The sequence below is a fragment of the Oryctolagus cuniculus genome, chromosome 5, assembly GCF_964237555.1.
Source record: "Oryctolagus cuniculus chromosome 5, mOryCun1.1, whole genome shotgun sequence".
Classification (NCBI taxonomy): domain Eukaryota; kingdom Metazoa; phylum Chordata; class Mammalia; order Lagomorpha; family Leporidae; genus Oryctolagus; species Oryctolagus cuniculus.
In genome coordinates this window covers 126857852-126881271 of record NC_091436.1, presented here as the reverse complement: position 1 = coordinate 126881271, position 23420 = coordinate 126857852, and the positions used below count along the sequence as shown (strand labels likewise).

The 23420-nt window shown below is 54.9% G+C and overlaps 2 protein-coding genes across 10 annotated transcripts in view; both read left to right on the top strand.

The window, feature by feature from the left end:
- The first annotated feature begins 77 nt into the window (after positions 1–77).
- On the top strand, positions 78–10291 carry SRF (serum response factor). 2 transcript variants are annotated; one of them, XM_051854730.2, is made up of 7 exons: positions 78–940; positions 2556–2822; positions 4315–4576; positions 5120–5239; positions 6547–6738; positions 7615–7691; positions 7909–10291. In XM_051854730.2, the coding sequence occupies exons 1-7, from the start codon at positions 425–427 to the stop codon at positions 8002–8004; spliced, it is 1530 nt and encodes a 509-aa protein (XP_051710690.1). In that variant the 5' UTR covers positions 78–424; the 3' UTR covers positions 8005–10291. The 2 variants fall into 2 exon arrangements, with proteins under 2 accessions (XP_051710690.1, XP_051710691.1); XM_051854731.2 differs by lacking the exon at positions 78–940 and adding an exon at positions 1138–1314.
- Positions 10292–10803: 512 nt separating this feature from the next.
- CUL9 (cullin 9) overlaps positions 10804–23420 on the top strand; it is a 40529-nt gene continuing 27912 nt past the window's right edge. For 5 of the 8 annotated variants that reach the window (XM_051854721.2, XM_070074081.1, XM_051854720.2 and 2 more), the window contains exons 1-9: positions 11150–11302; positions 11958–12561; positions 13816–13970; positions 14270–14770; positions 15306–15438; positions 15572–15765; positions 16023–16428; positions 16832–17024; positions 21910–22117. In XM_051854721.2, the coding sequence (XP_051710681.2) occupies positions 11264–11302; positions 11958–12561; positions 13816–13970; positions 14270–14770; positions 15306–15438; positions 15572–15765; positions 16023–16428; positions 16832–17024; positions 21910–22117 (2433 nt within the window). In that variant the 5' untranslated portion in view covers positions 11150–11263. Of the gene's footprint in view, positions 10904–11147; positions 11303–11957; positions 12562–13815; positions 13971–14269; positions 14771–15305; positions 15439–15571; positions 15766–16022; positions 16429–16831; positions 17025–21909; positions 22118–23420 lie in introns of those variants that run through there. The other 3 variants (XM_017345139.3, XM_070074082.1, XM_051854724.2) reach the window with 3 other exon arrangements.

The window sequence follows — 23420 nt, the reverse complement described above, 5'->3', positions numbered from 1 at the left end:
CCATATAAGGAGCGGCCTCGCCATAAAAGGAAACATTGTATCTCTTTATATGGGGGGAAGGGTCGGGGGATCCCTCCGCCGCCAGCGCGTGGTCCCGGCCCCCTCCACCCGCCGTCTCGGCCGCGGCCAGCAGCCCCTGCCCCCCGGGGGACGCTGACGGCCGCTGAGCGCGCCGCCCTAGCATACGGACAGGGGGCGCTGCGCGCGGCCTGGGGCAACCCGGGCCACAGGGGCAGGAAAGTGAGGGCCCAGGTCGGCCCGGGCGTGCAGGGGCCCCGGGTTCGCAGCGGCGGCCGCGGCAGGGATAGCGGCACCAGCAGCAGCAGCAGCGGGAGTGCCGGGTTTCGCCGGGAAGCCGATGGCGGCGGCGGCGGCGGCTCCGATCCCTCGTTGACTGTCCGTCCGCCCTCCTGCATTGAGCGCCATGTTACCGAGCCAAGCTGGGGCCGCGGCGGCTCTGGGCCGGGGCTCGGCCCTGGGGGGCAGCCTGAACCGGACCGCGACGGGGCGGCCGGGCGGAGGAGGCGGCGGCGGCGGGACTCGCGGGGCTAACGGGGGCCGGGTCCCCGGGAACGGCGCGGGGCTCGGGTCGGGCCGCCTGGAGCGGGAGGCTGCAGCGGCGGCGGCGACGACCCCGGCGCCCACCGCGGGGGCCCTCTACAGCGGCAGCGAGGGCGACTCGGAGTCGGGCGAGGAGGAGGAGCTGGGCGCGGAGCGGCGCGGCCTGAAGCGGAGCCTGAGCGAGATGGAGATGGTGGTCGGTGGGCCCGAAGCGTCGGCGGCCGCCGCCGGGGGCTACGGACCCGTGAGCGGCGCGGTGAGCGGGGCCAAGCCCGGCAAGAAGACCCGGGGCCGCGTGAAGATCAAGATGGAGTTCATCGACAACAAGCTGCGGCGCTACACGACCTTCAGCAAGAGGAAGACGGGCATCATGAAGAAGGTACGGAGCCGGCAGGCTGCCGGCCGCGGGGAGCCCCGAGGGGTGGGGACGCGCAGGGGGAGCCCTCAGGGAGGCAGCGCCGAGGCGGAGGTGAGAGGCGGCGAGTCTGCAGGAGGTGTGTGGGAGGGGAGGGCGCGAGGGGAGGGGCTGTCGGGGAAAAGTGGGGAGAGGGGAGATGCGCCGACGTCCGGAATTGAGGGAAAGGGCGCCGAGGTGGGAGTGACCGGCGCGAGAGAGGAAGAGGCCCTGGCCGAGTGAAGGGGCCGAGGAGCGGCGGCCCGCGTGTTGGGTGATGAGGCGCGGGAGCCTGTACGGGTCCGGTGCACCCTGGGGTTCCATGGAGGGCGCCAGGAAAGCGGGGAGCAGAAGAGCAGGTATGGAGGTGAGCAGGCTGGAGCCTGCGTGGGACGGCGGTGGGCACCACTGGAATGGTGCTAGCCGGGACGACAGGCGAGCGGAGGGACCAGGTAGGGGAGCGAGGCCGGAGGCTGGCTGCCCGCTGCCCTGTGCCTTGCACTGCATCCACAGGCAGGACTGGCCGCAGACCTGCCTGTCCTGGGGGACCAGTGGGGTTCCCAGCCTTCAGGAGAATCTGTGCGTGGAGTTTTGGGGGGGGGGGAATCTGAGAGGTTTGCACAGGGACCTAGAAATTTGCCAGTTACCCAGTGAAAAGTGGTGAGGAAAGGCGTCATTTTGGGGGGGTTGTGAAAGATATGGGAATGGATAGAAGCAGAGGAACTGGGAAAGAAAAAAAAAAAAACACTAGAACCTTGGGAACAGTGACTGGTGTTTTTGTCTGTCCCATATGGAAATCCAAACTGCTCCTAAGGTGGGTTGTGCAACTTTGTTGGGATGGTTGATAGCATCCCTGGGGGTCCCTTTCCTGGGCTCATGGCAAGGTATTTGTTGCTAATACAGCTCCCACCTGCCATCACCTTACATACTCTCATATTGGTGTCCCTTGTCACTTGATCATCAGTGGGGAGGCTGTGGGGAGGTGGTTCATGAAGGGAAACCCCCCTGCCTCCCTCCCTCCCATCCTTCTTCCTTCCCAAGTCAAAGAAAAGAGTAGCACAGTATGCTTGGGTAGAAAGAGAAGTTAGGGCATGGCAACAGGTTAAGGCCTCTGTGGTTCCTGGGCAGAGCTATGGGCAGTCTTAGGTGAGTGCTTATCACGGATGTCAGGTGTGCAGTCCAGTCTGGTAGGGGTCTCTCCTGCTCCCTGTGACTGTGGGGAAGGGGTGGGGGGTCTGTGAAGCTCCAGGCACCAGGCAGTGTTGGGGGGAGGCTGACTGCCTCTCCCCCTACCCCCTGCCGTGTCCCCTGAGGTTATATATTCCATCACTGGCGAGATGTGACTGTTTGCTGGGGGTGTCTGTGGGTCACTGGGGCTGCTCCTCAAAGGAAGAGGACCTGAGTCCTCTTGCTGCTTCAAGCTCACTTTCAGATATCATGATAGGACCCCCCCACACACACACTGCCAGTCACTCAAACAAAAGGTCGTTATGGGAGTGGGAAGTTGCGCTCACTGAGTAGTTTTCCCCTCTCCTACTTCCCAAGGAAGGTAGAAATCAACAGTTTTGCTGACCTGCCCATCTCCCTCCCCATCCCCCAGGCTTATGAGCTGTCCACGCTGACAGGGACACAGGTGCTGTTGCTGGTGGCCAGTGAGACAGGCCATGTGTATACCTTTGCCACCCGCAAACTGCAGCCCATGATCACCAGTGAGACCGGCAAGGCGCTGATTCAGACCTGCCTCAACTCGCCAGACTCGCCACCCCGCTCAGATCCCACCACGGACCAGAGAATGAGTGCCACTGGCTTTGAAGAGACAGATCTCACCTACCAGGTGTCGGAGTCTGACAGCAGTGGGGAGACCAAGGTGTGTTTGGATCGCCTGTGCGAGGGGAAGGAAGGGTAAGGGGGTCCCACTCCCTCCCCAGTCCAGGACTAGCGCACAGGGGCCCACCGCTGTGCAGAGGAATGGGTTAGTACCCCTCGTTCTAGGAGACAGGTGTCCATCCTCGCTTTCCTGACAGGAGGCCGGCCCCCTAGATAAGCGGGCGGCCTCCGTGCCCATATAAGGCCGGCTCGGGCTCCACGCCGGCCTCCCGCCCTCAGCCCGCCTGCCTGGCAGGGCCTTTGCATTCCTCCCGCCAGCTGTCTCCCCGCTGGGGGCGGGGGTGTAGTTTAGCCCAGCCCTCCTGGCAGGCTGGGTCGCTAGGGAGTAGGAAGGGAGCCCTCCGGGTCCCAGGGTCCTGGGAAGCCGGCCGGCTGGCTGACTAGGCTGGGGGACTACCTTGCTAGTCCCTTCAGGATTCGGCCAGGGCAGTCAGGGAGTGCATTTGCTTGCTGCTGGGGGTGCCGGCCCTGGTTACGCCTCCCCCTTCCTTTTCCCGGTAAGGAGAGGGGGCGGGGCTTCCTCCCTTGCTGTCTGGGGAGCTCCTCCTTCTGGGTGGCCCTTAACTAACTGACTAATGGGAGGAAGCGGCAGTGTTTGCCTTAGCAACGCCTCGGCCAATCAGAGGCTTTGAGCCCAGCTGCTTCGCAAACATCCCGCGCTGACCCACCCCCAGCTTTTGAGCCCCCTGATTGACTCAGTTCTCATGTGGGCTTGGTGGCTTGGTTCTCGGCTCATGTCTTCTTCCTTCCCCTTCTAAGAACAAAGCCTTCCTGAGGGGGGAGTGGACATCCTGGGCTCCCCACCTCTCTTCGTCTATATCACGCCCGTAATCATTTTCAAACCAGTCAAGCAGTAGGGCTCAGCAATTCAGGAAATTTTGCTGGGTAAGTTCCATTGGTAGTTTAAATCATGAGTGTTTGGCTAAGCCCCCAAGGTCTCCCCCAGAATTCTCAGTCCCCATGTCACATGCCTGGCAAATCAGAGCTGGAGGAACCCTTTTAAAGAGTGCAGAGTTGTCCAGGCCCCCTCATGTTTATACAAGAGGAAAACAGGCTTATAAAAAGAAAGCAGTGGTCTCAGGACCACACAGATGGTCAGTGCCGGAGCTGGGTGGGAATGGATGCTGAGTGTCCTGGCCGCTCAGCCAGTGTGAGAACCACTCCATCCGGGCAGAGAGCTCAGAGAATTACGATCATGAGAACAACAGGTACTTATTTTGGTCTCGTTATGTGCCAGGGACTGTTCCGTGTGTGCACTAGGTATGTTAACTAGTTTAATCTCCACAGCAACCTATGGGGTAGGTATTACCTTCCTTTTAGAGTTAGGAAACTCCCTAAGCAGCAGGGAGATGGTGGAGCGGGGATTGAACCCAAGCACTTTTGGTTTCAGTCTGGGCTCTCAGTCCATGCAGAACTTCTGCAGGGGCGGGGTCTGGCAGAGGCTCACGGCTCCATCTTTACTCTGGGTATAGGACACACTGAAGCCGGTGTTCACGGTCACCAACCTGCCGGGCACCACCTCCACCATCCAAACAGCACCCAGCACCTCTACCACCATGCAAGTCAGCAGCGGCCCCTCCTTCCCCATCACCAACTACCTGGCACCAGTGTCTGCTAGCGTCAGCCCCAGTGCTGTCAGCAGTGCCAACGGGACTGTGCTGAAGAGCACGGGCAGCGGCCCTGTCTCCTCTGGGGGCCTTATGCAGCTGCCCACTAGCTTCACCCTCATGCCTGGTGAGTCACAGAGAGAGATTTGTCCTCCCTGGGGTAAATGGAGCATGCTAAGAGCAGGTTCAGGGCTGGCACCGGGAGAACCTCTTTTCCTGTATCAGAAAAAAGGATGAACAGGGGGCCCGAGTCCAAGAGAAGCCTCTGTGACCTGTTGCAGCTATGCTCCTGCCCACCGCGACCCCTGCTGTCCCATCAGCTGAGTACACTCTGGCCTCATCAGGCTAGCCCAGCCCTGGTCATCCACTGCCAGGGGGATGGTAGACATTCCCCCGCTTGCCTACTGTGACTGTAGGGCAGGCCATGTCCTTAATGGGTCAATACCAACCAAAGAAGGTAAAGGCAAGGCCAGGGGTGGGAGGAGTAGGGTAGGGCAAGAGCATAGCATGGAGCCCCTGGAGAGGAGATTCCTCTTGGACTCCTGGGAAAGAAAGCAATGGGAATCGGGGACTAGTGTGCCAGATCCTAGGACTGGGGTGTTTGGGGGTACTTGGTGCAGGTGGCGACTGGGTGGGACAGAGCACACAAGTAAGATTCTGTGTCTCGTAGGTGGGGCAGTGGCCCAGCAGGTCCCAGTGCAGGCCATTCAGGTGCACCAGGCCCCACAGCAAGCGTCTCCCTCTCGCGACAGCAGCACAGACCTCACGCAGACCTCCTCCAGCGGGACAGGTATAGCTCACAACCCCATCACCCTCCCCGCCCTGCCTGCCCCCTGTGAGGCGTAGCAGTAGCTGCCCAGCAGTATCCTGTCAGCGAATGCCTTAGCAGCTGAAACTGAGGCTTTGAGCCCGAGTGTTGTGGGGAAAGTCAGGTGAGGATGGCTGGGGCTGTGGATTGCAGGAGGAAATTAGAGACGGTTGAAGCTGCCTCCTCCTCCTCATTCAGATGAGGGCCTGGTGGCCTAGAAAGGAGAAGTTACTTGTCTAAAGACACAACATTTGTTTAATCGCAAGGAAGGACTTGGGCAGCAGGTGTCTGCCTGTAGGAGGGGCCGAGGGGTTTGAGCAGCCATGAAATCCCCCTCTGGTGTCTAGTCGCTTCAGAAACGGAGACACTCTCCAGGTTATTAAGTTCTTGTTGTTTACAACTTTGTTGCACAAAGAGTGCTCTGTGGACCCTGAGTACCACCACTGCCGGGGCACTTCTTGGACAGGCAGAATCTTAAGCTTCACCCCAAGGCTACTGACTCAGAATCCGCATTTTAACAAGACTCCCAGGTAACTGGATGCCCGTTAGCACTTGAGACGTGCTGCTTTAAAATTTGTGAGCTGCACTTTTAGGAAGAGGGAAGAGGAAGAGAACCAATAAAAAATGGATCCACAGAGTTCCCTAAGACGCCCCATACTTCCTGACAGTAGCTTGGTCATAAGAATACTCTTTGTTGCTGTTGTAAACGTTTCTTTTCAAAAACTTTTTAAAAGTTTATTTCCATTTTTTAGTTGAAAGGTAGAGAGATAGGAAAACTGAGACACAGAGAGATCTGCTGTCTGCAGGTTCAGCTTCCAAATGCCCACAATAGCCGGGGCTTTGTCAAGACCCAGGTCTCCCATGTGGGTGGCAGAGACCCAAGTACTTGAGTTATTATCTGCTACCGCCCAGGATATGCACTGGCAGGAAACTGGGTTGGAAGCGGAGCTGGAACTCAAACCCAGGCGCTCAGCTATGGGATGTAGGCATCTCAAGCAGCGTACTAACTGCTGTGTCAGATGCTTGCCCCGGTCATTGTAATCTGTGTTTTTCCTAAGACCTCAGGTCTTAGAGAATCCAGCAGATAGGCAAATAATGTGATGCAGGAGGATACAATTAAAGGCTGGCGCTGTTGCATTCAAGAAAGAATTGGCTTTTCTTAGTTGATGGAATGGAGAAAAGGAGCGGTCTGGGAGCAGGCAGGAGGACTCTGGAGGCCTGGAATCCCTGGGGTGGGCTGGGGGCAGTCAGTCGAGGAGCGGGCCCTGACGTGTGTCTGTGTTTGCCAGTGACGTTGCCCGCCACCATCATGACACCGTCTGTCCCCACAACCGTGGGCGGCCACATGATGTATCCTAGCCCCCACGCAGTGATGTACGCCCCCACCTCGGGCCTGGCTGACGGCAGCCTCACCGTGCTCAATGCCTTCTCCCAGGCACCATCCACCATGCAGGTGTCCCACAGCCAGGTCCAAGAGCAAGGTGAGTAGAGGCGCAGGGTGAGGCAGGAGGATCATTTCCTCCCTTATACTCCACACCACCCCCTTCTTCCCCTCCCTGCCACTGAGATGCACCCACTCACACACACAGACGTGCACACTCGGATGCTCACACATGTCCTGTGTAAACCATGCTAACTCGGGTGCTCACGCATGTCCTGTGCAAACTACACACACACACGGGTGCTCACGTATATCCTGTGCAAACCACACACACACTCATGTACACACATACATGCACACTCGGGTGCTCACATGTGTCCTGTGCAAACCACACACACACATGCTCACACACACACACACTCAGGTGCTCACACATGTCCTATGCAAATCACACATGTGCATGCACACACACATTTGGTGCTCACGCATGTCCTGTGCAAACCACACACACATGGACACACACACACATACTAGGGTGCTCACGTGTGTCTTGTGCAAACCACACAGACACATGCACACTTGGATGCTCATGGATGCAAACCACACACATGCACACTCGAGTACTCATGCATGTCCTGCAAACCACACATACTCACACACACACACATTTGGGTTCTCACATGTGTCCTGTGCAAGCCATACACATACACACACACATATACATACACTCAGGTGCTCACGAGTGTTCTGTGCAAGCCATAGACACACAGGTGCGCATGCACACACACACACACACACATTGTCCCATCCTTGTCTGTCCACTGGGACACTCACAGCCATACATACCCTGGGACGCACTGGGTCACTCACCCCGGGCAGCTCAGTCTCAGGCTCAGCACCTGTCGTGACTCCTCCAGTATCTGGAGATTCCTTGTGAGCACGCAGTCTGAATGTCCCCTGTGGTTGTCCCATGCAGGTGGTGTGCCCCAGGTGTTCCTGACAGCACCCTCTGGGACAGTGCAGATCCCTGTCTCTGCAGTTCAGCTTCACCAGGTAGGCGGGGGCGCCTCTCTTCTATCCCAGACAACTATTTCATGTCCCCTGGGGGGAGGGGGCAGCGGGGAGGCGGGTGGTTAGCACCTAGGCAAAGCCAGAACCCTTGGGCTGGGACCCCATTTGTTTCTGTCTGGTCAGGCTAAGCAGGGAGAAAGAAGCCTGCGCTGGCTGGTCGGGGCCCTGCCCCCCGGCCTCACACCCCTGTTCCCTCCAGATGGCTGTGATAGGGCAGCAGGCCGGGAGCAGCAGCAACCTCACCGAGCTACAGGTGGTCAACCTGGACGCCACCCACAGCACCAAGAGTGAATGATCCGCCCTGCCGCCCTGGACAGCTGGCCGAGGGACGGCACCACTTATTTATTGTTGCCTTTTCACGTTTTCTTTACACACACGTTGACGGGCCGCGGGAGGGAGGCGGGGAGGAGGCGCGGGCAGCCACAGGACTACGCCCTCTCGCTCCAGCCAAAGAAATGGGCCTGCCTGCCCTCCCCCCCGCCCCGTCCCCCCTCACCCACTCCTCCTCCGGCGCCGCCTCCCGTGTCTGGGGACAGGACGGTGGAGCTGTCCTCCCTCGGCGGTTTCTCCCTCGCCAGCTTGGCTCGGTGTTTGCCATGAGTATTAGCTTCCCCGACGGGACGGGGCCCCACTCCCTGCTCGCAGGCCTTCTGTGGGACTGGGCACCGTGTCTTCCCCGGAGGGCACAGTCGGGGCCCTCTCTCCAGCCTCTCTGCTGACCCCAGGTCAGCGCCGTGTCTGCCACAGGCTGGGTGAAACCCTGCTGCCGCCCCTCAGGGAGCCAGCTGGGGAGACGGGGTGGGGGGCATCTTCCTTCCCGCGTGCGGCCCTCTGCCCCTTGGGATCCTGAGTAGCTGGGCCCACGCACAGGGCAGGATCCTGGGGCCACCTGCCCTACCTGGCCGCTGCCCGTGGATCTCCAGGGCTCCTCCCCTCTCCTCCAGCTGCTTTACTTAAAGTTGATTTTGAACTTTTTATTTGAGGAGACGAAGTGAAAACAAATCTATAAATATATATTTTTAAAATATTTAACTTTTTTTTATGGCGTTTTTCTCGTCCCCCCTCCTTGCCCAAACTCCCCTTCCCTGGGGAGCCCTGGGGCTCCCCAGAACTGGCTGGGCCCCTGGGGACAGAGCCACCCCATGAGCTTGGGGTCTGCCAGTGTTGGGGGGGAGATGCTGGGACTGCCCGGCCCTGGGTTGTTTCCAGGAGAAAGCCGGGGAGGGGCCTTCAGGCCATGCCCCAACGGGGTGGGGAGGGTCACCCACAGCTCTGGGCCTCTTTTTGCCCTTGAGGGCTGTTGCTAGGGAGAGGGAAGAGGGAGACCAAATGTGGGGGTGTGGGTGGGAGGGCGTCAGGCAGAGGCAACTGACTTCATTTGTGCCACACGCATGGGCATTGCAGCCTTGTGCTCCCCCAGGCCTGCAGCTGCCTGGGGCCCAAGTTGCAGTGAGCAGGGTGGGGTCTGGGAGGGGGTGAGAGGCAGGAATGGGGGTCAGGAGAAGTGGGAGCAGCTCTGGGGCTGAGAGCAGCGATAGGGGAGCCAGGAACCGGCAGCTCTCCCAGGGAGTGAGCAGCTACTGTAACTTTTTTAAATTAAGACAAAAAAAAAAAAGCCTTGAAGAAAATGACTTTATTTTTCTAAGTGTAACCTCAGTATTTATGTAATTTGTACAGGGGCCATGCCCCACCCCCCTCTGCCCCCTTTGGGGTGGACCTTAAGGGTGGGCCAGCATAGGGGGAGGGTCCTTTACCCTGTGTCAGAGCCTACCTTCACCACCTGTATCCGAAAGGAAGCTTTTTTCAGACAGGGCAGCAGCTGGGGTGCTGTTCTGGAGCCCCAGGACTGCCTTCAGTAGGAACAAGCCTGCTTCTGTGATTGGGTGAAGGGCTGGGGGAAGATTTTGCGCACAGCCTCGTTGTCAAGGGGATGATTTGCCAATGTGTCGGAGAGCCCCCTAAACCCCTAAACCCCCATTGCTGTCTTGCCCTAATTTGGGGTGCCAAGATGGAAGTCACCTCTCTGGGCTTTCTCCTGGAGATAGCTGGGGCTAATGGGTGGCTTTCTTGGCCGGGGCATGGCAAATCAGGGGCCAGAGAGCTGGGGGAGCTTGGGACTCAGGTCTGTAACTGCCCAGCCCCTTTGCTCTGCTCTTGTTTCACTCCACCGCCACTCACTCACTCCCCACTCCCCCGCCCCGGGGAGGAGAGGCCATGAATGAATTCTTCCTCTCCTTCCCACAAAAGACAGACCCAGTGAGTGAACCAGGCAAAGTGCTTATAATGTGTGTCGTGTGAGCGTGGCCTTGGGAGAACATGCGTGTGTCGGGATGAGGTGGCATTTATACGTGCAACGACCCTTGGTGTGTCCCTTCCTCGGTGGCTCTGGGGTATGTGTGTGTGCGTGCCTGAGTGGATGTGTGTGTGTGTGTGTGTACGTGGGGTGTGTATGTCAGTGGTTTCTACTTCCCCTGGGATGCTGACCCAGGAATAGTGGACGTGGTCACAGTCCTATGTACAGAGCTTTCTTTTGTATTAAAAAAAATACTCTTTCAATAAATGTATCATTTTTGTGCACAGACTGTGGGGTCTTTGGCTGTTTTTCTAAATATGGAGGGAGGGAGGGTAGGGAAGCAAACCCCAACACATTACTGCTACTGGGTGCCTTGGGCTGTTGTGATTGAATGCAAGGAACACTTTGAGGGGCTGGAGGGCTTTCTTCCCACGCTTGGCTTTGCTACGTGCTTAGGTTAGCGGAGCGATTATAACGAATAGGAAAAGTGTCAACAACTAACCTAAAGCATGCCTGAAGGGGCTGGGAAACTCGGGGACCCGCGCCCCACTACAGTCTTGGGGCTGGAGGGCGGGTCGCTCAGGTTTCAGAGTGGAATCTGCGATGGGAGATGGAGGGTCAGGAAAGACATCAGGGACACTTGACAGCTATCTGCAGAGAGAACGAGGAGACCCGATCCCCGGGCTGTGCCCACGCTTTCCACGCAGCCGCCCGCGGCCAGCACGCATGCTCCGCTCGCGCGCCGTTCCGCCGCGCTGGGCGTGGGCCGCCGGGGGACCCGTAGCTGCCCGGCCGCGCGTGCGCTCGCGGCGTGACCCGGAAGGGAGCGGCTGAGGAGGCGGGGCCAGCGCGGCGGGACTGGCTGCTGGGTCCCAGCGAGGGCCGAGCCGGGCGGTGGGAGGTGAGAGGAGAGTTCTGCGCGGACGCGGTCCCTCTCCCGATCCCTCCCCGGTCCCTTAGCCACTCTCCGTGGAGCTGAGGAAAGGAACTGGGCTTTGCCCTCTGAGATTCGCTGGGTCCTGTCAGCCTCCTCGGGCCGCACCTCCCCATCCTCACCTGCCCTCCAGACCCTTTCCCTGGTCCGGTCGGGTCCGTACCGGCCTCCTGCACTGCCTAGCTGGTCTGCAGGCTTGGGCTCCAGGTCTAGACCCCCTTCCCCGCCCCCCTATAGGCCTATAGAATCATTTGACTTCGCCTTCGCTAGTCACGTGCCTGTTGCCACATCCCTGGTTACCTCTCAGCGGAGGGGGCCCCTGCCCCCATGAGGTCCACATCCTTCGTTTCTCCTCCCCCTCACTTAGTAAGTTGAGAGTCACGTTAGGACTGGAGTCTGTACTGTAGCGCCTCACCCCCTGCCTTCAGCCCCATGACCCTAGATCGTTACCATACATAAAGCGTAGGTAGAGGTGGGACCTAGTCTTTTTCTTCTGTAATTTTACCCAGTTCCTGGGCCTCTCCCCTTTTTACAAGGCTGTCACCGTTTTCCCCATCTGGTCATCTGCCCCTCCATCCCAGTCCCTTTTCATCCGTGTTTTCCAAGTCTGCTGTGGCCCACCTCTTTATCCGCATGTTCCCTGGCGTGTGCGCTGCGTGCTTGCCCCCACCTGGTCCCGTGTTTCTGCACATCCTGGCTCCGGCCCCACTGTCCTTCCTGTTCACCCACGTCACCCTTCCAAGCTAGATCTGTGCTCCTCAGCTACCAGGCTCTGCTGTGCAGACCGTCCTGCTCGACTTCCGCTCTGGGTATTGTTACTTACCTGCATTCTCCTTCTCTTTGAGATCTCAGTGTGTTCAGATGCTCACATGTATCCCATCCTGTTTGTCATCTTCCTGGCCCCTGAATTCCTTCGTAAAGCCTGTCTGTCACAGCCCACCCCGTGTTCCAGGAGTCTGCCTCCCTCTCTGTGGTCTTCCCTAGTCCCACACGGCATTATCTTTCTCCTGTTGTATCCTAGGAGGTCACGATGGTGGGGGAACGATGTGCTGAGGACCTCATGGTGCCCTTGGGGCCCCGGCTGCAGGCGTATCCCGAAGAACTCATTCGACAGCGGCCCGGGCATGATGGGCACCCTGAATACCTGATCCGCTGGAATGTCCTCAGGCGTGGGGAGGTGGGCAGAGTGGGTGTGGAGGAAGGCAAGGCGGAGCACATCCTCATGTGGCTGTCAGCTCCTGAGGTCTACGCCAGCTGTCCCAGGCTGTTAGGTGAGCAGGCACGAGCCAAGGGACCCCAGAACGAACCAGCAGGGGGTTCAGGAAGCTTTCCCCGAGATCCAGGAGGCCTGGACGAAGTGGCAATGGGAGAGATGGAGGCTGACGTGAGGGCGCTGGTACGCAGGGCTGCCAGGCAGCTGGCAGAAGGCGGGACCTCAAACCTGCCAGCTGCCGTGCTGCACACCATCCACGTGCTCAGTGCCTATGCCAGCATCGGGCCCCTCACCAAGGTCTTCAGGGAGACGGGAGCCCTGGACCTGCTCATGCACATGTTGTGCAACCCCGAGCCTCAGATCCGGCGGAGCGCGGGCAAGATGCTGCAGGCTCTGGCAGCCCACGATGCCGGTAAGAGACAGTGTTGGAAAGAATGGGGCCACGTGGCATAGGAACAGAAAGAACAGTGGTTTCCCAACTCTGTAAGAACACGTAGCTCTTGGTTAATACCAATTCAGTGCAAAGGAAAAGTAGTACATTAACAGTGTATCATTTCAGGTACTTAAACAGGATAAAATCATTAATACCTGGTTCATGGATCCATTTTTTTTAAATTTCTCAATCCATGTTATTTTTTAAAATTTATTTCAAGATTAATTTATTTACTTAAAAGGTAGAGTTACAAAGAGGAAGAGGCAGAGGCAGAGAGAAAGATCTTCCATCCTCTGGTTCACTCCCCTAATGGCCGTGATGGCTAGAGATGGGACAGTCCAAAGCCAGGAGCTTCTTCTGGGTCTCCCACACGGGTGCAGGGGCCCAAGGACTTGGGTCATCTTCCACGGCTTTCCCAGGCACCTTTCCCAGGGAGCTGGATCAGAAGTGGAGCAGCTGGGACTTGAACTGATGCCCATATGGGATCCTGGCACTGCAGGAGGCAGCTTAACCTGCTACGCCACATCACTGGCTCCTCATGTGTTCATTCTTAGTGCAATCGCAGAGAAAAGAATGGGGTAGATTTTCATTTTTTTAAAAAATTATTTATTTTGAAAGTCAAGAGTTAGAGAAAGAGAAAGAGAGATACTCCATCTGCCGGTTCACACCCCAGATGGCTGCAATGGCCAGCTCTGGGCCAGGCTGAAGCCAGGAGCCAGGATCTTCGTCCAGATTTTCTATGTGTGTGACAAGGCCCTAAACACCTGGGCCATCTTCTGCTGCTTTTCCCAGGTGATTAACAGGGAGCTGGATCTGAAGTGAGGCAGCCAGGTCATAAACTGGCACACTTGTGGGATTCTGGCCTTGTAGGTGGCAGCTTTACCCGCCGTGCCACAAAGCTGGCTCAGGATGTACATTTTTAAAACTGTGAGTTGCGATTGATTAGTTGGTTGTGAAACCCATTTGATGGGTTACAACCAACATTTTTTTTCTTAAAAAAAAAAAAAAAACAACAAAATATCAGTGTACAGGACTTGGTAAGTTTTGTAGCCTGAAATATGTTTCAGTTCTAGATGCATTTGTTTATGCAGAGCTACATGTAAAATGTATCCCTTGCTGTGGGTCTCCTCACAGAGAAGTTGGAAAGCCTCTAGGGAGGGGGATAAAAAGTCTAGGCAAGGCAGGGAGAAAGGGTTTGGGATGGAGAAGGTGCAGATTGGTTGTGGGTTACAGGGAGCCGGGCTCACGTCCTTCTGTCACTGAGCCAGCAAGATGGCATCGAGCAGCACATGGATTTTGACAGCCGCTACACTTTGCTGGAGCTGTTTGCAGAGACCACGTCCTCTGAAGAGCACTGCATGGCCTTCGAGGGCATTCACCTGCCTCAGGTACTCTGCTGGCTGTAGGGGTGCTGAGCACAAAGCCTAAGACGTTATTTCTGAAAAGCTGGTCCAGGCCTGGGCATCAGCCCCAGAGCCCCGGAGAGCTAGTTAAAATGAAGGTCCATGCCCCGTCCCTGACTACTCTATTCAGAATTTTTGAAATTAGAACCCAGGAATCTGTGGTTTATATGTTTCTCACACAAATAGAAGTTTGAGGACTGCAGGCCTATTTCTCTAGAGGAGGGGAAGTGGGAGAGGCTGAAGCCAGGGGGAAGTGAACCTATGCCAAGGATTGTGTCCTGCAGATCCCAGGGAAGCTGCTCTTCTCGCTGGTGAAACGCTACCTTTGTGTCACCTCCCTGCTGGACCAGCTGAACAGTAGTCCAGACCCAGGAGCCGCAGACCAAAGCTCCCTGTGCCCTATGAGGCAGAAAAGCCGGGGACAGCGGGAGCTGGAATTCAGTATGGCTGTGGGCAGCCTCATTTCAGAGCTGGTGCGGAGCATGGGCTGGGCCCGGAACCTCAGTGAACAGGGCACGTTGCCACCCCGGCCGACGCGGTCCATTTTTCAGCCCTGCATTTCAGGGCCTCCCCTGTTACTCCCCACCATCGTCACCACCCCCAGAAGGCAAGAGCAGGCCTTCCGCCAGCGCTCTGAATTCTCTAGCCGCAGTGGCTATGGTGAGTACGTACAGCAGATGCTGCAGCCGGGGATGCGTGTGCGGATGCTGGATGACTATGAGGAGATCAGTGCCGGCGACAAGGGCGAGTTCCGGCAGAGCAACAATGGCGTGCCCCCTGTGCAGGTGGGTGTGTGACGCTTGTGGGTGGGACACTGCTGGAGGTCTGTTCTGGGTGGGGCACAGCCGGAGCTTCCATGAAAGAGGCTCTAGAAGGCCACTCGGGAAAAACCCGAGGGGAATTGGAGTGGTAAAAGAGGGTCAGGAGTTGAGAGGGTGCCCTTGGAGGGTGAGGTCCTGGAGAGGCTACCCCAGGAGCAGACTGATGTATGGAGATGCCCCCCTCGCCAGTGGATAAGGGTGGGAACCGAGGCCCCCCACCCCCCTGCCAGTGGAGAAGGTTGGGAATGGAGGCTCCTACCCCCCCACCAGTGGAGAAGGGTAGGAGCGAAGGCCTGAAGGTTAGGCAAAGAGGCAGGGCCTGTGTGTCAGAAGGCATGGGAGCCTTTTGCTCTGTGGAGATTTTTCCAAGCCTAGTGAGGTGTTTATCTGAGAGTGTGCCCCAGATCTGGGCCTGGGCATGTCCTCTCGAGACTTCATAGTCCGGGGCTCAGAGCACTGAGCCCTCCGTATTCTTTCCTCTCTTCCTCCCTCATGCCAGGTCTTCTGGCAGTCAACAGGCCGCACCTACTGGGTGCACTGGCACATGCTGGAGATCCTGGGCCCTGAGGAAGCCACTGGGGATTCAGCCTCAGCTGTGGAGAAGGGGACAGGAGCCACCCTCTTGGACACAGGTGAGCCTAAGGGACAAGGATAGCATTTGTCTGCACAGAGGAGGAATGGCTGGGCTGAAGCCACTTGTGAGCAGGAGCTGCCCCAGAGGTTCGTAAGTCAACTGTGTTCCTACTCCTGTGCCTGTGGCCTCAGCCTTTCCTGCCTGGGACTGGAAGCCTGTGGATGGGCTCTACTCCCTGCCGTACCTCCAGCCTGAGCCCCAGCAGAGTGAGGAGTTGGGGTACCTGACCCAGGCTGAGTGGTGGGAGCTGCTCTTCTTCATCAAGAAGTTGGACTTAAGCGAGCAGCAGCCAATTTTCCAGAATATTCAGGAGAAACTGGAGAAGGTATTACAGTCCCGAGGCTACATTTGGTGGCGGGGAGGGTGTAGTTGTGAGCTAGAGGTGGGACTCTCTAAAGGGAGTTCTGACTGTGGGATCACCCTGAGGGGAGGCTGGAGCTAGAGCTTGGAGAGTATGAGGGCTCTGTTGGGGAGAGAGGCAAACCTGTGAGGGTGTCGGGTGTAGAAGGTGGGGGCACTCAGCGGGTGGCCACCCTTCCCATCACTGCTTGTCCCTGAAATGCATCCCCCTTCTGTCGGCAGACTCTGGGTGAAAAGGCCCTGGGTGACATCTCTGTGCCTATAGAGATGGCTGAGGGTCTGCTGCGCATCCTCAGTCATCGGTTTGAGGGCAACACCCTCAGTGACTTGCTCAACTCCCAAATCTACACCAAGTATGGGCTCCTACCTGATGAACTGAGCAGCTCCTCGTCTTCACGGAGTCACTCCTGTACCCCAGATCCAGAAGAGGAGCCCAAGCTGGAGGCCAGCGTCTCCCAGGAAGAGGCCAAGCCCCCCCAAGCAAAGGCTGCGCTCCCTAAGGCAGAGGCAGAGCCTTCCCAGGCAAAGGCTGGACCCCCCGAGGCACAGAGTGATTCCCAGCTGTTTAACCAGCTTCTGGTGACCGAGGGCATGGTTCTGCCGCCCGAGGTGAAGGAGGAGGCCAGTGGTGAGTCGGGTTCTGAGAAGGGAGGGCGAAGATGTTGGAACAAGTCCTGGGTGGGCTCAGTAGCCGGAGTACATAGGGTAGGGGGAAAGCCGTGGAGTCAGGTCACTTTTACAGGGAAAAATGCCTTTGAACCATGGTCTGTCTGCCCTCTGACCTTGATTGTGTCTCTTAGCCTTCACTCCTTTTCTTTGGTATCTCTGGAAAAGGAGGGTCCGTTTTCCAGGGTAACTCCATCTTCTCCGATGAGCTCCTTCACTCAGAATTGGAAAGGTTCCAGATGCAAGCCACAGTAATGGATAATGTATTTAAATGTTGGTGGCATGACTGGGCTTGACCTTTAAAGACTTGCAGCTTGGAGGTGCCACAGTTCTTTCAGCCACTGCCTTCTCCCCACCGATTGCAGAAATGGCTCGAGCCTTGCGGGGGCCTGGTCCGCGCAGCTCCCTGGATCAGCATGTGGTAGCGGTCGTGGCCACTGTGCAGATATCCAGTCTGGACACAAACCTGCAGCTCTCAGGGCTCTCAGCCCTCTCCCAGGCTGTGGAGGAGGCCACTGAGCAAGACCACCCCCTGGTTCGTCCTGACCGATCGCTGAGGTTAGCATGTGCAGAGGAGGGGGTAGGGGTGGAGCTGTCTGCAGTGAGTATGGTTGTAGGCGGGAAGGAGCTATGAGGTCCAGAATCAGAGAGGCTGGGGGAAAGGAGGGGTGGGCCCCAGGCAGCCGGGCAGGAGAGCGGGATGTTGTGATGGCTGATGTTCTTAGAGTATGCCTGTGGTGCCAGGCAGTGTGCTGGGATTTCACATGCGTTCTCATCAGTCTGCCCATCATTGGAGCACGCACTGAGTATTGTTATCCCATTTTATGGATGAGAAAATGGAGCCTAGAGAATTCAAGTAACTCGCTGAGAGTTGTACAGATGGCAAATCCAAGATTCAGTCCAACATCCTTTTGGCTCTAGAGCTTGAGATTTTTCTTTCTTTTTCCTTCATGCGTTCTTTCCTTTTATTTTTCAGTTTTCTTTTCTGCTACTTAATTACACAAATAATATGCAAATACATTCTTGTTTTTAAAAGCTCTGAGGAATCTAAAAGAATATTATAGAATGGAAAGCCAAAGTCCCCTTTTGGCACTGTCATCACTGGTGTATCCTTCAGGTCTTCTGTGGATTTGCATTTGTAACTGTGTGTTTGGAAATGGAGCATTTTCCGAGTTTGTATTTTAATAAAAGTAATCACAGTCTACATATCCCGACAGCTGGGTTTTGCCTCACTATGTCTCAGAAGTCTTCCCATGTTAGTCCATGTGGGCTGCCTCCTCATTTGTATTGTTGCACAGAACTGTGGTAAGGTGCAAGTGCAGTGTTCTGATGGATCTGTTTTCCCTTACCTCTGCCAACACTGAGGATTTCCATATTTCTAATCCAAAAATTTCAAGTTGTCAGTAACTACTTTCTTAGTTCTAGTGAAGTTGGGCATTTTTGCCTGCATTTGTTCTATTTCTCCTATAAAAACTCTGTTTCAGTCCATTGCCTACTTTTAAAATTGGGTATGCCTTTTTCCTTGTGGATTTGTAGGGTAAATATTAATTCTGTATTATTTATGTTTCAGATATTTTGCTTGCCTTTGAGAAATCATATCAGCTTTATTTTTTATGATTATAAAATAACTCCTGCTTACTTTAAACAAAATCAGGAAGTTTTAGAGATAAAAATAAAGTGATAGCCCTTTATGCAATCACCGTTAACATCCTTACTTCATATCTACAGTCTGTAGTCATACATGTTACCATGTCTGTTAATTAGTTTGTAATAAATCATGGCTACAGAAGAAGATATGTATTTAAAGTATGCCAAGTTCCCACTGTAGTCTTCATGTGGCTTCTGAGAAAAGGCAGGTAAAAACAGCTTTTCCGGTGCCTTTTACCTTCTTTCCCAGAAGTCCCTCATCCATGTTCTCCCCTCCGTGGTTCCCAGGCCACCCCTCAGGCTGCCTCCAAATCTTTCTTTGGCTCTCATGGCCCCACTGTGACTGAGGGGCTCTGGACGCGCATCTTCTTTTTCCTTCTCATCACCTTTTCCTCTGGGCCTTTCTTCAGCTCATGTTGCTCGTCTTTCAATTTTGTTCACAGTGTCTTTTGTTGAACTGAAGTTTTAGGTATTTAGGTTGCTACATTTTTCAGCTTTTTTCATGGCTTCTAAGACTTTTGTGTCCTCTATTTTTTTAGGGTTTATTTATTTATTTATTTATTTTTACTTGACAGGTAGAGTTATAGACAGTGAGAGAGAGAGACAGAGAGACAGGTCTTCCTTCCGTTGGTTCACTCCCCACATGGCCACTATGGCCAGCGCTGTGCTGATCTGAAGCCAGGAGCCAGGTGCCTCTTCCTGGTCTCCCATGCGGTGCAGGGGCCCAAGCACTTGGGCCATCCTCCACTGCCCTCCCAGGCCACAGCAGAGAGCTGGACTGGAAGAGGAGCAGCCAGGACTAGAACCAGCGCCCATATGGGATGCCGGTGCCGCAGGCGGAAGATTAACCAAGTGAGCCACGGCGCCGGCCTAAGGTTTGTTTGTTTGTTTGTTTGTTTATTTATTTATTTATTTATTTATTTATATTGAGAGGCAGAGTTACAGAGACAGAGCTCTTCCACCCGCTGGTTGACTCCCCAAATGGCCACAATAGCTGGAGCTGGGCTGATCTGAAGCCAGGAGCCAGGAGCTTCTTCTGGGTCTCCCACATGGGTGCAGGGGCCCAAGGACTGAGCCATCTTCCACTGCTCTCCCAGGCCATAAGCAGTGGGAAAGAGGAGCAGCCGGGACTTGAACCAGCGCTCATAGAGGATGCCAGCACTGCAAGGGGAGGCTTAACCTGCTATGCCACAGCACTGGCCCCTTTTGTGTCCTATTAAGAAGGTCTGTCCCATTGAAAGATTATAAAAATACTTCCCTATATTTTCTAAAAATATCTGTGATCTTTGCTTTTTAACATTCATCTTAAAATCCCTTTGCAATTTGTTTGTATAAGTAGTATAAAGCGGATCTCCAACTTTAGTTTTTTTCAAGTGAATAACAAGGTGACTTCACATCACATTTCTTAAAATTTTAATTGATTTTATTTTATTTGAAAGGCAGAAAAGGGCCAGCGCTTGTGGCATAGTGGGTAAAGCCACTGCCTGCAGTGCCAGCATCCCATATGGGCTGGTTCAAGTCCCGGCTGCTCCACTTCTGATCCAGCTTTCTGCTGTGGCCTGGGAAAGCAGTGGAAGATGGCCCAAGTGCTTGGACCCCTGCACCCATGTGGGAGACCCGGAAGAAGCTCCTGGCTCCTGGCTTCGGATCGGCACAGCTCCAGCCATTGCAGCCAACTGGGGGGTGGAACCAGGGAATGGAAGACCTCTCTCTCTCTCTGCCTCTCCTTCTCTCTCTGTGTAACTCTGATTTTCAAATAAATAAGTAAATAAATACTTAAAAAAAAAAAAAGGGTGAGAAAGAGACTGACAGATGGAGAGAGATCATCCATCTGCTGGTGGACTCCCCAAATGCCCACAACAACTGGGGCTGGGCCAGGCTGAACCAGGAGCCTGAAACTCTACCCAAGTCTCCCATGTGGGTGGCAGGGATCCAAGGACTTGGACCATCCCATGCTTTCTCCCAGGAAGCTGGGAATCAGGAGTGGAGCTGAGAGTTGAACCCATGCACACTGATACAGGCATCCCAAGAAATGTTTTAACCACTGTGCCAAACACCCCAACATCAGATTTTATAATTTTTTAAAAGATATTATTGGCCGGCACCGCGGCTCAATAGGCTAATCCTCTGCCTTGTGGCACCGGCATACCAGGTTCTAGTCCCGGTCGGGGCGCCGGATTCTGTCCCAGTTGCCCCTGTTTCAGGCCAGCTCTCTGCTGTGGCCAGGGAGTGCAGTGGAGGATGGCCCAAGTGCTTGGGCCCTGCACCCCATGGGAGACCAGGAGAAGCACCTGGCTCCTGCCTTCGGATCAGCGTGGTGCGCCAGCCGTGGCGGCCATTGGAGGGTGAACCAACAGCAAAGAAGACCTTTCTCTCTGTCTCTCTCTCACTGTCCACTCTGCCTGTCAAAAAAAAAAAGATTTTATTTATTTATTTGACAGGTAGAGTTATAGACAATGAGAGAGACAGACAGAAAGGTCTTCCTTCCATTGGTTCACTCCCCAAATGGCCGCAATGGCTGGAGCTGCGCCCATCCAAAGCCAGGAGCCAGGAGCTTCCTCCAGGTCTCCCATGCAGGTGCAGGGGCCCAAGCACTTGGGCCATCTTCTGCTGCTTTCCCAGGCCATAGCAGAGAACTGGATCGGAAGAGGAGCAGCCGGGACTAGAACCAGTGCCCATATGGGATGCCGGCACCATAGGTGGAGGATTAACCCAGTGTGCCACGGTGCTGGCCCCCAGATTTTATAATTTAAAAAAAAGTTATTTATTTATTTGAAAGGCAAGAGTGACAGAGTGGGGGAGAGGTCAATCTTCCACGTGCTGATTCATTTTCCACATGTCTGCAACAGCTGGGACTGGCCCAGGCTGAAACCAGGAGCCAGGAACTCCTATCTAGGCCTCCCATGTGGGTGGTAGGAACCCAAGTACATGAGCTGTTACCTGCTGCCTCATAGGCACAGTAGCAGGAAGCTGGTTTGGAAGCAGAGGCAGGACTGGATCCCAGGTACCTTGCCATGGGATGCAGATGTTTCAAGCGGTGACTTAACCCATTGTGCCATAACCCCTGCCGCCTGCCAGGAGCCAGGAGCTTCTTATGGGAGGGTCTCCCATGCATGTGCAGGGGCCCAAGGACTTGGGCCATCTTCTACTGCTTTTCTAGGTGATAGCAGAGAGCTTGATTGGAAGTGGAGCAGCTGGGACTTGAACCGGCTCCCATATGGGATGGTGGTGCTGCAGCGCTGGCCCCGATACCACGTTTTAATTGATACATGTTTTTTTCCATCAGTGGCTGAGGTGCTGGCCATCTCTTTCCTGCTGTCTGTTTGGCTATCCTGCATCAATTCCAGTGTTTTGATTTGCATATGTTTATATTTGTATTTTACATGTTTGTAGTTGTATCTGGATGACTGTAGACAAATCCACCATTATTTTTTTCCAAATGTTTCTTAACTGTTCTTGCATATTTTCTCTTCCTGTGTCTGAATCTTCCTGTTGTGGCTTTTAAAAACTTTTTAGGCACTTTGATTAGAATTACATTGAATTTGTGATTTATTTGAAAAGATGAGCCAGGATTTGTGACCATTTTGCTTTTCTGCCCACCTCATAAAGTCAGGATCCAGCACCAGTTAGATTGTAGAGGGAAGGGGATTCAGAAGAAGACTGAGGCAAACAGGTTGGGGGCAGGGGGTAGGCTGGGTCTTGTGGGTGGGATTGGGCAGGAGTCAGCTGGAGTCAAGGCTGGGAAGTTAGGCAAGACTCCTTCGGATGAGGAGCCCCATGTCTCTTCTCTCCGCAGAGAGAAGCTCGTGAAGACCCTAGTGGAGTTGTTAACCAACCAGGTGGGAGAGAAGATGGTGGTGGTGCTGGCCCTGCGCCTCCTCTACCTGCTCATGACCAAGCACGAGTGGCGCCCGCTCTTTGCCAGGGAGGGTGGCATCTATGCTGTGCTGGTTTGCATGCAAGAATATAAGACTTCTGTTTTGGTGCAGCAGGCGGGGCTGGCGGTGAGTGCACAGGACCTGGTGGGAGAGGGCTGGGCAAGAGAGGCAGATTGGGGGATTGCTGGGGATGTACTGTGGAGATTTAGGCCAGTGTGTAGACGTTGGCATGGGGAGGTACCGGTGGATTCAAGAGTGCAGTCAGCGTGGTCTTGGAGATTGTGCACATGTTTGGGGAAAGGAGAAGAGAATTTTTGTGAATGATGCCCAGGTTAAAATGGGGCAACCGGGGACATGAAGTGTCTGTCTGCTCAGTGGAGAATGTTGTAGGAGGTATGAAGAGAAGGTAGGGAGTTGAATTTTTGGGTATATTGACTGTCCCACATCTTTTAGTTTTAGTTAGGTGTCCAGTTAAAGATGAAGTCTCTAGATAGGACAATTAAACTAAAAGTGGTTTTATATATATATAAATTTTTAGTTAATTATTTGAGAGGTAGAGTTACAGACAGAGGGAGAGACAGAAAGGTCTTCCATCTGCTGGTTTACTCCCAAAATGGCCACAATAGCTGGAGCTGCGCCCATCTGAAACCAGGAGCAAGGGACTTCCTCCAGGTCTCCCGCACAGGTGCAGGGGCCCAAACATTTGGGCCATTTTCTGCTGCTTTCCCAGGCTATAGCAGAGAGCTGCATTGAAAGAGGAGCAGCCAGGACAGGAACTGGCATCCATATTGAATGCCAGCGCCACAGGTGGAGGCTTAGACTTCTATGCCACAGTGTTGGTCCCTGAAGGTAGTTTTTTGCTCTTTTATCTGAGTGGTACCCTTAGACAGAAGCAACTCCTTCACCAGATTGGGTAAAACAAAGCCAGCACTCCCATTGCCCTGCCACCTTGCCCAGAGATAGGGAAGGAAGGCTCTTGGCCAGGGGAGCTTACAGAAGAATTGGCGTTCTAACTCTTGCAGACTGAAGTGCTGGCTGGTGGGGTGGTGAGTGATGAGGGCAGAGGACTGCTGTCTAGCCTGAGGTTCCAAAGGGAGACAGGTTGGGCTCAGCTGGAGCAGTTTTGAGAATGGATTGCAGCAGTATAATGGCAGTCGGAGGGAGAGAAGCACCTGTCCTCTTAACAGCAGGTGATCCTGGGAGAGGCTGGGAGGCTCTTTCCTTTATGGGGCCAACTAGGTTCTGTTCCTTCCGAGAATAGCCACGTGTTCACAGTCTAGGCTGTGTGCACTCAAAGAACTCCCCGATCCTCTCAATTATCTAACCAAAATACAGTATTGTACTCACAAATTTAAATTCTTGCCCTGCAGTAAAATTCCATCATACTGTGTATACTTTCAGGTCTACAAAATTCAGCTAATTGAGACAG

Excerpts from the sequence above, each read along its gene's own strand:
- SRF (XM_051854730.2), top strand. The coding sequence starts at position 425 with ATGTTACCGAGCCAAGCTGGGGCCGCGGCGGCTCTGGGCCGGGGCTCG. Across the intron at positions 2,823-4,314 it reads ACAGCAGTGGGGAGACCAAG|GACACACTGAAGCCGGTGTT; the intron begins GTGTGTTTGGAT and ends CTCTGGGTATAG. Across the intron at positions 4,577-5,119 it reads TAGCTTCACCCTCATGCCTG|GTGGGGCAGTGGCCCAGCAG; the intron begins GTGAGTCACAGA and ends TGTGTCTCGTAG.